The sequence below is a fragment of the Hyperoodon ampullatus genome (genome assembly GCF_949752795.1).
Source record: "Hyperoodon ampullatus genome assembly, chromosome: 13".
Classification (NCBI taxonomy): domain Eukaryota; kingdom Metazoa; phylum Chordata; class Mammalia; order Artiodactyla; family Ziphiidae; genus Hyperoodon; species Hyperoodon ampullatus.
The window spans coordinates 8846997-8862478 of record NC_136926.1 but is presented as its reverse complement, the minus strand read 5'-3'; the positions used below and the strand labels follow the sequence as shown (position 1 = coordinate 8862478).

General features: G+C 44.7%; 1 protein-coding gene across 1 annotated transcript in view; it reads left to right on the top strand.

The window, feature by feature from the left end:
• Positions 1-10269: 10269 nt before the first annotated feature.
• The window catches only part of P2RX7 (purinergic receptor P2X 7), a gene marked incomplete at both ends in the record, with an annotated part of 50550 nt that continues 45337 nt past the window's right edge, over positions 10270-15482 (top strand). The window contains one exon of the mRNA XM_079717275.1: positions 10270-10394. Coding sequence (XP_079573401.1) covers positions 10270-10394 — 125 coding nt within the window. The remainder of the gene's footprint in view (positions 10395-15482) is intronic.

Below are 15482 nucleotides of genomic sequence, written 5' to 3'. Positions count from 1 at the left end.
CCCAACTCCATGGGGACAGAAGCTCCTGTACTTGGGCCCCTTCCAGATCTCATCCCATCTATGTACCTCTTCACCTGGCTGTTCTTTTGTCTCCTTTTTTATGTCCTTTACAGTAAACCAATAAGCATGTTTCCCTGAGTCCTGTGAGCCATTACAGTAAATTACTAAACCCGAAGAAGGGGTCATGAGGACCCCCAACTTGCAGCCAAGTCAAACACCTGGGACGCACTACGTGTGACTCGCATCTGAAGTGGGGGCAGTCTTGTGGGACTGAGCCCTTAACCTGCGGGGTCTGTGCTAACTCTAAGTAGTTAGTGTCATGATTGAATTGTAGGACACCCTTTTGGTGTCCAGAGAGCTTGGAAATTGGTTGGTGTGGAAAACCCACATATTTGGTGTCAGGAGTGTTGTGAGTGTAGAGACTGACAGCGGTTTTTCCTTTTAGTCACAATTATTATGCATATGATCAGAGAGAAATATATAACATGGGATTTCATGAAAAAAAAAAACCACCAAAATAAGTTGTAAATGGGTCAGGGTTCTTGGACTCCAGAATTAATGAGGAATTCTCTGTTCGGGGTCACTCTAGGGACCTTCGGAACTGGTGGGTCTTCATGCCACAGCCCCACCCTCAGCTCCCCTGTGCTTTCTCTCTATCTCCCTGCTGCTGCTTGTCATTTCATGTCCTAAATTTCCATCTATTCAGCATAACTTTACTCTGCTTTCCCCTCTATTCTCTGTAACAGAATGCCCTGTTGGAATTAAACTAATGGTTTTTATCTCTGCTTTAATGAGAGAGATAGTGACTCACTGATGCAAGGAAAGTATTTCCCCTCCTGAGGGTGATGTATTCAGCTTTGGGGTTAAAAAGGGGAAGCTTTCAAGCACATGTGGATATCCTGGTAAGTTAAAAAAACCCAAAAAACAAAAAACTTGGTTTCTAAAAAAAATTAAACATACAATTGCCATGATCTAGCAATTCCACTTCTGGCTATATACCCCAAAGAACTAAAAACAGGGACATGAACAGAAATTTGTACAACCATGTTCAGAGAAGGACTATTCACAATAGCCAAAAAGGTGGAAACAAACTAAATGGAGAGAGAGAGAGAGAGAATTATTCAGATTTTAAAAGGAGGGCTTCCCTGGTGGCACAGTGGTTGAGAGTCTGCCTGCCGACGCAGGGGACACGGGTTCGTGCCCCGGTCCGGGAAGATCCCACATGCCGCGGAGCGGCTGGGCCCGTGAGCCATGGCCACTGAGCCTGCGCGTCCGGAGCCTGTGCTCCACAACAGGAGAGGCCACAACAGTGAGAGGCCCGCATACCGTAAAAATAAAATAAAATAAAAAATAAAAGGAATGAAATTCTTTTTTTAAATTGAAGTATGGTTGATTTACAATATGTGTTAGTTTCTGGTGTACAGCAAAGTGATTCAGATTATACATATATATGTGTGTATGTGTGTGTGTGTATGTGTGTGTGTGTATATTCTTTACCATTATAGTTTGTTAAAGATATTGAATATAGTTCCCTGTGCTATACAGTAGGACCTTGTTGTTTATCTATTTTATATATAGTAAGTTATACCTGCTAATCCCAAACTCCTAATTTATACCCACCCCCTTTCCACTTTGGTAAGCACAAATTTGTTTCCTATGTCTGCAAGCCTGTTTCTGTTTTGTAAATAAGTTCATTTGTATCATATTTTAGATTCCACATATAAGTGATATTGTATGATATTTGTCTTTCTCTGTCTGACTTGCTTCACTTAATATGATAATCTCTAGGTCCATCCATGTTGCTGCAAATGGCATTATTTCATTCTTTTTTTATGGCGAAGTAGTATTCCATTGTATATATACATGACATCTTCTTTATCCATTCATCTGTCAATGGACATTTAGGTTGCTTCCAAGTCTTGGCTATTGTAAATAGTGCCGCTATGAACATTGGGGTGTATGCATCTTTTTGAATTAGAGTTTTCTCTGGATATATGCCAGGAGTGGGATTGCTGGATCATATGGTAACTCTATTTTCAGTTTTCTTAAGGAATCTCCATCATTTGCAAATATTTTCTCCCATTCTGTAGGTTGTTTTTTCATTTTGTTTATGATTTCCTTCACTGTGCAAAAACGTGCAAGTTTGATTAGGTCCCATTTATTTATTTTTGCTTTTATTTCTATTGCCTTGGGAGATTGACCTAAGAAACATTGCTACATTTTATGTCTGAGAATCTTTTGCCTATGTTCTCTTCAGGAATTTCAGGGTGTCATATCTTATATTTAAGTCTTTAAGCCATTTTGAGTTTATTTTTATGTATGGTATGAGGGAGTGCTCTAAATTAATTGATTTACATGCAGCTGTCCAGTTTTCCCAATACTGCTTGCTGAAGAGACTGACTTTTCTCCATTGTATATTCTTGCCTTCTTTGTCAAAGATTAATTAATAGACTGTGGGCTTATTTCTGGGCTCTCTTTTCTGTTCCATTGATCCATATGTCCGTTTTTGTGCCAATGTCACACAGTTTTGATTACTTTGAATATTTTGTTGAATATTACTTTGAATAGCTTTGTAGTATTGCCTGAAGTCTGGGAGGGTTATGCCTCCACCTTTGTTCTTCTTCTTTAGGAGTGCTTTGGCAATTCTGGGTCTTTTATGGTTCCATATAAATTTTAGGATTATTTGTTCTAGTTCTGTGAATAATGTCATGGGTAATTTGATAGGGATCACATTAAATCTGTAGATTGCTTTGGGCAGTATTGCCATTTTAACCACATTGATTCTTCCAATCCAAGAAGAGATGAAATTCTGACATGTTACAACATGGACGAACCTAGAAGACGTCATGCTAAGTGAAATAAGCCAGACACAAAAGGACAAATATGGTATGATTCCACTTATATGAGTGAGGTACCCAGAGTAGTCAAACTCATAGAGACAGAAAGTAGAACAGTGGTTGCCAGGGGCTGGGGGGGAAGGAACGAAGGGTTATTGTTTAATGGGTACAGAGTTTCAGTTTGAGATAATAAAAAAGTTCTGGAGATAAATGGTAGTGATGGTTGTACAACAAGGTGAATGTACTTAATGCCACTGAACTGTATACTTAAAATTGGTTAAAATGTTGGGGAGGGAAGGACTGGGCATTTGGGATTAGCAGAGGCGAACTGGTATATATAGGATGGATAAACAACAAGGTCCTACTCTATAGCCCAGGGAACTATATTCAATATCCTGTGATAAGCCATAATGGAAAAGAATATGAAAAAGAATACATATATGTATAACTGAATCACTTTGCTGTACAGCAGAAAGTAACACAGCATTGTAAATCAACTATACTTCAATAAAATGTTTTTTAAAAACTGGTTAAAATGGTAAAATTTGTTATGTATATTTTACAACAATTTTTAGAAAAGTTTTTGGTTTTTGGAAAGTTAGAGGTAGTCAACCCATCTGTCATTTGAGTGAGAGCATCTCTTGTGTTAATTGGTCTAAAGGAGAAGCTGGCAGAACTCTCACAGAGAATTAAAAAAGGGAAGAGAATTGAGGCTTTGAGTATACAAGGTAGCAGGTACCTGAGCCATATTCTGATAACATATTCCAGAGTTCAAATATGACCAGGAGATTCCAGGGCAAGGACATCAAGGAAAAGATGACAGGGGCGGGGGGTCTGTCAGGGTGCTGGACTTAAGATGCATCCCAGATACTGAGCAGGCTGTCTCTTGGCAATTGAGTCCCTGCTGTCTCTGTACCTCAAGGATGCAGCCCACTGTCCTTAATTACCCCATAAATTGTACATCTGCCTGTTCTGTGCTTCAGAGGTATTGTCTGCCAGCCTCCTGATGAACTTTATAGCAGTTCCCTAGCAATGCTTCTTAAATCAGAGTGCTTTAGCTATGAGTAAAAGAAAGCCCAGTTAAAATGGTTTAAACAATATATATATATATATAATACATTTATTTAATTTATTTATTTATTTTTGGCTGTGTTGGGTCTTCGCTGCTGCGCGCGGGCTTTCTCTAGGTGCAGCAAGTGGAGGCTACTCTTTGTTGCAGTGCACGGGCTTCTCATTGCGCGGGCTTCTCATTGCGGAGCACGGTCTCTAGGCGCGCGGGCGTCAGTAGTTGCGGCACGCGGGCTCAGTAGTTGTGGCTCGCAGGCTCTAGAGCGCAGGCTCAGTAGTTGTGACGCATGGGCTTAGTTGCTCCGCGGCATGTGGGATCTTCCCGGACCAGGGCTCGAACCCATGTCCCCTGCATTGGCAGGCAGATTTTAACCACTGCGCCACCAGGAAAGCCCACATATCCTTCTATACTGTCTTCATACCTGTCCTGTTAAGACTGATGGAGAAAACAATAGGTCCTTGGTCCTCTAGAAACCCCAAACACCTCTTTCCCATCCATTAGAAGAAGAATGACAGTTTTCCCCACCCTTCCCCATCCTCTGTGTTTAGGATTGCAGAACACCTCAGTTATCACCTGAAGTGGCCAGCTCTTGACTAGGAAATGGATTTTAAAAGTTTCCAAGAAGAGCATGTGTATTTGGCTTGGATGGAGTGGAGTGGAGAGATGATCTTGGGATTAAAAGAATCCAGCACCCATGAGAAGGATACAGGAATTACACCCAGAATAAACTGAGTGAAACAAGACATTCCTAGTGCTTGGGTTGAGTTAGGGGGAAAAGAGGAGCTTCTTGCCTTGCATTGTGGTGCTGGCAAGGGACACAAGCCCCAGGAAAAGGGTGACTTAGGTGGAAGGCGAGGCAGAGACGTAGCTTTGCTCACAGTGTTTCTGGAACAAATGTAGAAGACCAGAATAAAGGTAGTAGATATCAGTGATTACAAACTCTAAAACTATCTGAACCACTTGGCAAGAGCTGTTTGGTCTCTGGGTGTGGAGGTGGGAGGTGGATCCTGTAGGTGGGAAGGCCCTTATCATAAGCTCAGTCATGCAGACTGTTGCAATAACAAATTCATAGTCTTTAATTCTCAGCACCACCCTGGAATTCCTGTTTTCTTTGTTGGCTCTCTTCTCCTGGTTACCATAGCAACTGTTTTGAATCTTCTTCACTCTCATAGACCCTCCTACCCCTCTGCCTTCTCTTTCTCTCTCATCAGGCAACTCTGCCTCCTATTTCACACACAAAAATAGATGCCATCTGACTGGGACCACCCTCACCTTCCTCACTTACTTGCAACTGTATATCACCTTTTCCTCTATCCCACAGATTTAGTCAGTAGTGCTGTCTGATAGAACTTTCTCCGGTGGTGGACATGTTCTACATCTTCACTGTGGTAGCCACTGGCCACATGTAGCTGTTGAGCACTGGAATAATGGCAAGTGCAACTGAGGGACTGAATTTTAAATTTCACTTGATTTTAATTAATTTAAATTTAAATAGCCACGTATGGCTAGCGGCCACTCCCTTAGACAGCACCAATTTAGTGTAACTCAAAGAAAAACATTTTTGAATACCAGGGCACTGGGTATTTCTCCTAACTCTGTGACATCCCTAAGCAATAGACTCTTGACCAACTTATTATAAGAATTATGAATGAGGTGATGAGAAGGAAGAAAGAGAGGGTTAGAGAGGCAGGTTCACAAGAAATTGCCATGGAGAAATATAGGTGAAATTAACATCATTTTGACATGCTTTTATTAGTAGCTCCAGTTACCAAGAAAGAAACCACAGTGAATCCTGGCTGAAACATATTCCTGAAGGAGAGTAAGAGGCTCTCATCATCATCTTATCATCACTGCAAATCCATCCTAGTCTTTTTTTTTCTTTTAATTTATTTTTGGCTGCGTTGGGTCTTCGTTGCTGCACGTGGGCTTTTCTCTAGTTGCAGCAAGCGGGGCTACTCTTCATTGCGGTGCGCAGGCTTCTCATTGCGGGCTTCTCATGCTTCTCTTGTTGCAGAGCACGGGCTCTAGGTGCGTGGGCTTCAGTAGTTGTGGCTCACGGGCTCGAGAGCGACTCAGTAGTTGTGGCGCATGGGCTTAGTTGCTCCGTGGCATGTGGGATCTTCCCGGACCAGGGCTCGAACCCGTGTCCCCTGCACTGGCAGGCGGATTCTTTTTTTTTTTATTTATTTTTTTTTCCGGTACGTGGGCCTCTCACTGTTGTGGCCTCTCCCGTTGCGGAGCACAGGCTACGGACGCGCAGTCTCAGCGGCCATGGCTCACGGGCCCAGCCGCTCCGCGGCATGTGGGATCTTCCCGGACCGGGGCACGAACCCGTGTCCCCTGCATCGGCAGGCGGACTCTCAACCACTGCGCCACCAGGGAAGCCCAGGCGGATTCTTAACCACTGCACCACGAGGGAAGTCCCTCCATCCTAGTCTTGACACCAAGGAGGAGTTTGAGTGGGAGAAAGAACCAAGCATCAGCCCGGTGCTGGTGTGGTGTAGTTATCAGTTGAGTTATTTCAAGGGGCATCCAGTTATCTTTGCATTTCTACCATAACGGAAAATGTGTGCAACACAAACAGAACGGTGACTTGAATATCTCTTTTGTGTAGCTGATTTTCTTCACTTTTGATGATTCTATTACATTTCAAACAGCTACACATCTTTTTTTTTTTTTTTTTTTGCTGTACACGGGCCTCTCACTGTTGTGGCCTCTGCGGTTGTGGAGCACAGGCTCCGGACGCACAGGGTCAGCGGCCATGGTTCACAGGCCCAGCCACTCCACAGCGTGTGGGATCTTCCTGGACCGGGGCACGAACCCGTATCCCCTGCATCGGCAGGCGGACTCTCAACCACTGAGCTACCAGAGAAGCCCTACACACCTTTTTAAATATGAAAAGTTAGAATACCACATCCCCTCCCCTCCACCGACCTCCTGTAAATGGCTGGCCAATTGCTGTGAGATCACATTTTGAGTAATTTCTTTCTCCCCTGATTTTAAAATGCTTTTATCATATGCTAAGTTCCCACCTATCTTTGGGTTTAATACTTGACTCGATCCTGTTCCATTAAGTTACCTGTCAGCTTCCTCACTAGTGCCCTTTAATTCTGCAGCATTATAATCGCTCTTAATATCTCCTGTGGCCCCTTGGCTTATTTGTGAACTGCTCTCCGGTTGGCTTCTGAGTGCACAGCCCCCCTTGGTTTTCCTCGCCTTCCCTGATGCCTCTGCTTAGTCTCCTTGGTGTTGGATTCTTTGGGGATCTGCCCTCAGCCCCCCTCCATGTCACTATGCCCCCTCCCTGGGCAGAACCCCTGCCTCACTCTTGCCCCTTCTATCCACTTCCACAGGGCAGCCAGAGTGATTTTACTAAAGTGCAAATAAGATCATCCCACAACGCTGCTTAGAAGTCCACCTATTGCTCTCAGAATAAATTCCCAACTCCTTAACGACAGCACAAGAGACTGAAATAGACTGGGTTTCCCCAAAGCAGACCCTGGGTGCAAATAGCTTATATGGGATGAGGCCAGGAAGGGGAGTGGGGAAGTGGCACAGGGAAGGAAGGGAAGGCAGCCAATATAGGAAGCATTCAAGAGCAGGTCACTGCTGTGGGCATCTGGGGCCCAAACGCACTAGGGACCTCTGGGAGACTGCCTAGGCTACCTTTGAATTGTCCCACCTGAGAGAGAGGGGCTGGGGTATTTAACCAGAGTCCCCCAGCCTAGGAGCCTCTGTTCTCTGAGAACCACACCTCTCTCTCTCCCTCCTTCCATTCTTTCTTCCTCCCAGTCCTCTCTCCCCTCCCTCTCCTTACCAAGGCAGGGCCCCTGATGCTGTATTTGTTCTGTGACCCCATCCACAGCCATAGCTGATTGGACCAGAGGTAAATAGCCAGAACAATCAGATCCACTCCCCTGGGATTCTGGAATTGGGCGTTGATCTGGGTTTTCACTTGAACTTTCACGTGGACATCTAACCATGCCAGCCTTGTTTGGCCACATGTCCTCAGAGAAGAAGAGATGGCCGGTGTTTAGAGAGACACATGGTGGGTGGACAGAGAGATAGGCAGAGGTGGGACCTCATAGCTTCAGGCAAATTGAAAGAGCAGCCTCAGTGTGGGACATTTTAGTTTCCTATCCTACTCATGGGGTTCTCATGATTTGGAGCCACATTTCATGCATTTGAGTTCTGGGAGATAACAGTGTTTCCTCAAAAAAACTTGCTTTTTTTCTGAAGAAAGTCACTTGATTTTCTGACCTGTAACCAGAAACACACACACACACACACACACACACACACACACACTTGACTAAGAGAAATTCACCCAAGCCCTCCAACCTCTGTTCCATTCATGACCTGAGTTCCTACTTCACAAAGAAACAGGCCACTGTTCTTGACATTCCACTTTGAACATCTTTGAACAGCTCAAATGTTTCCACCTTAACCACACGCACCAATCTTCCCTTGACTCTATGACCCCCATTAAAAATCACCATTACCCCTCTTCTCACATAGCCAAGCTAACAGGAAAAGTGGACCACATTTACTGTCTCCACTCTCTTGCACTCATTAGTCCTTGCTCACACTATTACTTTATGGGAAAGTGTTCCATTTTTAAGTTGTGATTTGAAGTGTCTGCGGGATATTTAGGTCTGGAGGTTCATAGACTACAGGTATGGAGCTCAAAAGGCAGGTTTGGTCTGGAGATAAAGCTTTTAAAAGTCTATCAGTGTGTGTGTGTGTGTGTTTTTAAGTAATGCATACATATGGTGGAGAAAACTTCATAGAAAGGTGACAAGTAAGTCTCTTGACACTGACTAATCCCCCTGTTCCCTCCCCAGAGACCATCTTTTTTTTTTTTTTTTTAGTATTTATTTATTTATTTGGCTGTGCTGGGTCTTAGTTGTGGCATGCAGGATTTTCGTTTCCACATGTGGGATCTTAGTTGTGGCACGCAGGATCTTTTAGTTGTGGCACACAGGATCTTTTAGTTGTGGCATGCAGGATCTTTTAGTTGTGGCATGCTGGCTGACCAGGGATGGAACCCGGGCACCCTGCACTGGGAGCGCAGAGTCTTAACCACATTCCACAGGCAGGAAGAGCAGAAATGGATAAAGTCCATGGCAGAGGGAACACGAAACAGTATTTCTGTGTAGCTGTAAGGTGATAATAGCCCCCATCTTTGAGTGAGTGACTGCTACTTTGTTACTTACTGAGAAACATCATCCTCTAAAATCATAGACTATCACAAACTTTGCTATTTGAAATTGCATCTGTAAGAATGAAATGTTCCTGTTTTGCCTGGAGGATCTAAGTCACCTTGAAACAGAGAGGCAGCCTCGATTTGCAGCTCAGGTGCAGAGCTTCAGATAATGGGTTTCTGGAAACAACAATCAACATCTATCTTAGCCTTACTGCTTCCAAGGAAACAGGGCCCTGGGTCCACTTTGCAATCCAGATCTAAAGTTGACCGTTTTATATAAAACTGCTTTGCTTTGAACCTGTGAAAACTTGACTTCATTTAAATTTGATCTAAACTCCACCTTCCCCAGAATCTGATGATAACTCTATCCCTTTGTTTGATGATGTATACTCCCTCACTGAAAGGGTCAATAAACCTAATTTTATTGGATGGCAGGTTTGTTTCTTAGGTTGATTGGGCTAGGTCATGGGTTGACCTCCCGGGGGAATAGAGCAGAGTGGACAGTGGATCTTGAGGGTCAGGCAGGAAATATCCAGCATAGAAATAAAGTCCTCCCCCAAACCCAGCCCCCAGCAAATCTAATTCCTCCTCTACAGACCAGAGTGTTGTGAGGACGTGAGGGAGGGAGGAGCGGGGAGACCTTCATTCATCCAGTGTTCACATACATCTGGGGCTGAATAAAGGGTTGTAGAAATGAACTAATCAGTCTCTGAGTGGGGCTTGAGGCAACGGAAAAATCTAGGCTCTTTCCTAAGGCACAGTGGAAGCACGGGGTCTCCTGACATTTGAAGGGCTGCCCCTTTACCCCAATTGAAATGAGCCCCAAAAAAGTGAAAGGAAAAAGGGGATAAGGCAGAATTCTTAAAATGCCTTTCCTTTGAACACCATCTTTGTGCAGGCATCCGGGGGAGGCCGGCTGGGGCGGGGACATCTGCCAGCTGGGCCTGTAGGACTTGGCTTTTCTTGTTTATTCTCAGCCACATCTTGGGCAGCTGCCAGTGCCCGCCCCGACTCTGACATCATTGGAGGAACTCAAACTTAAAGGTTTCTGCTAAGAATAAGGACATTTCATTTTCCTCTTACTGGTGGGTCTGCTGTGGCCGGTCTGGGAGGGTTGAGCCCTGGTCCAGCCCCGAGTGGACAGCGAGCCTCTCACCATGACAGCCTGTTGCAGCTGGAACGATGTTTTCCAGTATGAGACAAACAAAGTCATCCGGATCCAGAGCACGAATTATGGCACCATTATATGGTTCTTCCATGTGTTGTTCTTTTTCTACATTAGGTAAGTGGGCTGTGGGGATGACCCTAAATCACTGCAGTGGCTGGCAGCACAGAAAACCTCAAGGTCCAGCTTCTTGTGCACATCCTGAATTCCCTGTGGTTTTAAAATCTGAGACATGAGGCTCACAGCAAGCTAGGGAGAAGTGGGAGTCGGGGGAGGAAGCAGCAGGCGGGAGGAAGTGTGCCAGTCTCCTGCAGGGAGAAGCCACGAGAAAGGAAGGTGACACTTTGGGTTCTAACCCAGGACTGCTGGGGCGAGCTGGACAGGGCATGCCTGGGGCAGGTGGGAAAATGCAGGGCAACACCCTGGATTCCCAGGGAGGAGTCAAGGATTCAGGGCACGCCTGGTGATAATGCTGGCATCTACATGAGTCATCACCGCTTAGGGGGAGGAATAGGACCAGACTGGTAAATGTAACTTTAGGTCCTCGCCAGGGTCAGGAAGACCCTCCTTGCTCTTTTTTTTTTTTTTTAACAGCTTATTGAGATATAATTCACATACCATTCAACTCACTCATTTAAAGTGTATAATTCAGTAGTTTTTAGTATATTCAAAGAGCTGTGCAACCATCACCACAATCAATTTTAGAATATTTTCATCACCTCAAAAAGAAAAACCCCACTCCCTCATCCCTTAACCATCACTCTCAATCCTCCTATTCCCCTGCAGCTCCAGGCACCCACTGATCTACTTTCTGTCTCTATGGATTTGCATATTCTGGATATTTCATTATAAATGGAATCATGCGATATGTGATCATTTGTGTCCAGCTTCTTCCACTTAGCATTATGCTTTCAAGGTTCATCCATATTGGAATATGTATCTCTACTGCATTCCTTTTTTTTTTTTTTTTGGCTGAGTAATACTCCATTATATGGATATACCACTTTTGGGTGGAAATTTGGGTTGTTTCCAATTTTTGGCTATGATGAACGATGCTGCTGTGAACGTTTGTGTACACATTTTTGTATGAACATGTCTTCAGTTTTCTTGAGTATGTACCTAAAAATGGAATTGGTGGATCGCTTGGTAAACTCTAATTTTATTTTATTATTTTATTATTTTATTTATTTATTTTTGCTGTGTTGGGTCTTCGTTTCTGTGCGAGGGCTTTCTCTAGTTGTGGCAAGCGGGGGCCACTCTTCATCGCGGTGCTCAGGCCTCTCACTATCGCGGCCTCTCTTGTTGCGGAGCACAGGCTCCAGCCGCGCAGGCTCAGTAATTGTGGCTCACGGGCCTAGTTGCTCCGCGGCATGTGGGATCCTCCCAGACCAGGGCTCGAACCCGTGTCCCCTGCATTGGCAGGCAGATTCTCAACCACTGCGCCACCAGGGAAGCCCCTAAACTCTAATTTTAATCTTTTGAGAAACTACCCAGTTGTTTTTCACAGTGGCTGCACCATTTCATATTCCCACCAACAATGTATGTTCCAGTTCCTTCACATCCTCATCATCACTTGTTATTGTCTCTCTTTTAGATTATAGGCATCCTAGTGAGTATCTCATTGTGATTTTGATTCATATTTCCCTAACGGCTAATGCCCCCTTGTTCTCTGTGATGGTGGTGATGATGATGATGATAACTTGCATCTATTAGGAAGACAATGCAGTTTACTAGCTAAAAGTTAAAGCAACTTATTTTATAAACCTGGCTAAGTTTCCTTGACCAAGTCACTTAACCTCTCTGAGACTCAGTTTCGCATCTGTTTATAGAGTTGTTGTGATAATTATACAAGAAAAGGCACAACAAGCTCTTATCAATGCCTAGCATAGGGTAAGAGCTTCACAAATGGTAGCTATTTTTAAAAAATAATCTTTTTGAATATAATAGGTACGTTCATATACACTCTCTCCTTTGACCCTCAACGTAATCATGCCCAAGCTTGGGATTTCAGATCTGGAAATGTGGATTCAAAACTCCTTCACCTTTATGAGCCTTGGTTCCTCATCTGATAATTATTAGGATTATCATTATTTGAGTCATATGTTTTCTATGCAACAAATATTAAATAATAAGCATTATATTAAAATTCTAAAGACATATTACTTAGACCAGATATCACAGAATGGATAATAAAGAATATAGTTAGTAAATTCTCCCTTATGAATCAATACATAGATTATATGTCACAATTCCACATTGTGATGTGGCTTCCTGGTACTCTTGGGTCTAGCACACAATGTCTTAAAAGAAGATTGCTGTATATATACGAACAGATTATTATGAGAACACCTTATAATGATATTTTTCTTTCATATGGTGGAATCTTTTCTTACGAGCATTTAATTCCCTCAAATTCAGTTGTACGTGCTCCACAGGAGCATGGAGAGCACCATTTAAACAGGGCAGTGATTCAGCAATCGGGTGCCCCAGAGTAAACGTGAGAGTGGGGTTCCCTCAGTCAGTTTCTGTTCCCACACACTTCTCATAGCATGAGTATCTTGCCTCCCTACCTGTGAACATTTTCCACTCAACATGTCCCCTAAAATAAGCCAACTCCTTCACCTCCACCTTTGAGACCCAAGCTTTTCAAACATATGCACCATGCAACAACACTTTGGTACACAGGAAATAGCATAGGGTGCTGGGCATGAGCAGAATTCATCTTAAGGAATGTATGGGGACAGTACCAGCCTTGACCTACACGATAGGGACCGCTTCCTGGACCCCACACTTTAGAGATCCCACCCTGGCCTTCTGCTAGCTGCGAGCTTCCCCATGGAGTAAGGAACCTGTGGGGCTGTATTAGTTTTCTGTTGCTGCGTAACAAATTACCACAAACTCAGTGGCCTAAAACACCATCACTTATTAGCTCACAGGTCTGTAGATCAGTAGTTTGGGCCTGGCGTGACTGGGTACTCTGCTCAGGATCTCACAAGGTTGAAATCAAAGTGTCAGCTGTGCTGAGTTCTCACTTTGGGACTCTGGGAGAAAATTCACTTCTAGGCTCATTCGTCCTGTTGGTAGAATTCAATCCCGTGCCATCATGGGATTCAGAGCTCTGTCAGCCAGGGGCCACTCTCAGATCCTAGAGATCACTTGCACTATTTACCATGTGGCCCCTTCCATCTTCAAGCCAGTGATGATACAATGTTTTCATGCCTCAAATCTTTGACCTCTCTTCTGGGACCAGCCAAAGGAAATTCTCTGATTTTAAAGGACTCATGTGTTTGGGTCAGGCCCACCCAGATGATCTTGCTAGCTTCAGGTCAACTGTAGAGCATAATCTAATTGTGGAAGCATTTCCATCATACTCAAAGTTTGGGGGATTAGGCAGGGTGTGTATGCCAGGATACAGGAAATATTGGTGTCCCCTTAGAAGTCTGCCCTCAGGGGCAGAATGTGCCAATCCAGAGCACTGGATGCACTCTTCCCATCCCACCATGCTCAGTATGTAGGACCCCAGAATTCTCTTCCCAAATGGCTCTTAACCTTTTCCCAGATTTATCCTCTTGAGAGAAGACCATAGCACCCAGGGGCATGCTCCTGAGATCAAGGGCTGGCCAAGGGGCAGCTGAATGCAGGTGGAGGGTGTGGAGGGGGCTTAGGCATACAGTGCAGGGCATCCATACACAGGTGCACGAGGCCCTCACAGAGCTGGGAGGAGCCAGAGTGAGATGAGAAGGGGGGTGGGCTAAGGGCTAAGGGTCATAGGCCTCTTCAACCAATGTTTCCAAGTTCTGGCACAGAATTCTGAGGAGTCCAAGAATTCTAAACTTGAATCTGGCCTTCCAGGTTGTAATGAAGGTATGTCTGGGTAGATGAAAAAACACGTTTCATTTTAAAGTCTGTTATGACTTTTAGGGACTTCCCTGGTGGCGCAGTGGTTAAGAATCCACCTGCCAATGCAGGGGACATGGGTTTGAGCCCTTGTCCAGGAAGATGGCACATGCTGCAGAGCAACTAAGCCCATGCACCACAACTACTGAGCCTGTGCTCTAGAGCCCGCGAGCCACAACTACTGAGCCCGTGCGCCACAACTACTGAAGCCCACATGCCTAGGGCCCATGCTCCACAAGAGAAACCACCATGATGAAAAGCCCACGCACTGCAACAAAGAGCAGCCCCTGCTCACCGCAACTAGAGAAAGCCCGCGTGCAGCAACGAAGACCCAACACAGCCAAAAATAAAAATAAATAAATTTATACAAAAAAAAGTCTGTTATGACTTTTAAATGTCTGAATAAGCAGTATGTGGACCTCCACTTGTTCTCTTGCCCAGTTGTCAGTTGCCTGTCACTGCTGTAACAATTAACCACAAACTTGGTAACTTAAAACAACGATTTATTCTCTCACAGTTCTAGAGACATCTAAAATCAGTATCACTGGGGCTTCCCTGGTGGCGCAGTAGTTGAGAGTCCGCCTGCCGATGCAGTGGACACGGGTTCGTGCCCCAGTCCGGGAAGATCCCACATGCCACGGAGCGGCTGGGCCCGTGAGCCATGGCTGCTGGGCCTGCGCGTCCAGAGCCTGTGCTCCGCAACGGGAGAGGCCACAGCAGTGAGAAGCCCACGTAATGCAAAAATAAAAAAAATTAAAAAAAAATAAAATCAGTATCACTGGGCCAAAATCAAGGTGTCAGCAGGGCCACGCTCCCTCCAAGGCTCCAGGGGAGAATCCTTCCTTGCCTCTTCCAGCTTCTGGGGGTGGCCTGTGTTCCTTGGCTTGTGGTCACATCACTCCAATCTTCAAGGCTAGCATCCTTGACTCTCCTCCACCTTCACAAAACTTTCTCCTGTATGTGTGTGTGTGTGTGTGTGTGTGCGCGTACATGAAACCTCCGTCTCTCTCTTGTAAGAACACATATGATGGCATGTAGGGCCTACCTTGATAATCCAGGATAATCTTACCATCTAAAAATCCTTAACTTAATCACATCTGTAAAGACCCTTTTCCCAAATAGGATAACAGTTATAAATTCTGGGGATTAGGACCTGATAGCTTTGGGGCCATTATTCAGCCTACTATAGGAGGTATAGCCCCAGGCATTCAGCTCATTGGGGATGGCAGTGACTAAGATTCTGGCACTCATTCCCAAACATTATTGGCATGAGTTCCCACCTTAGGGCTTAGCAGTGGCTGGCCAAGT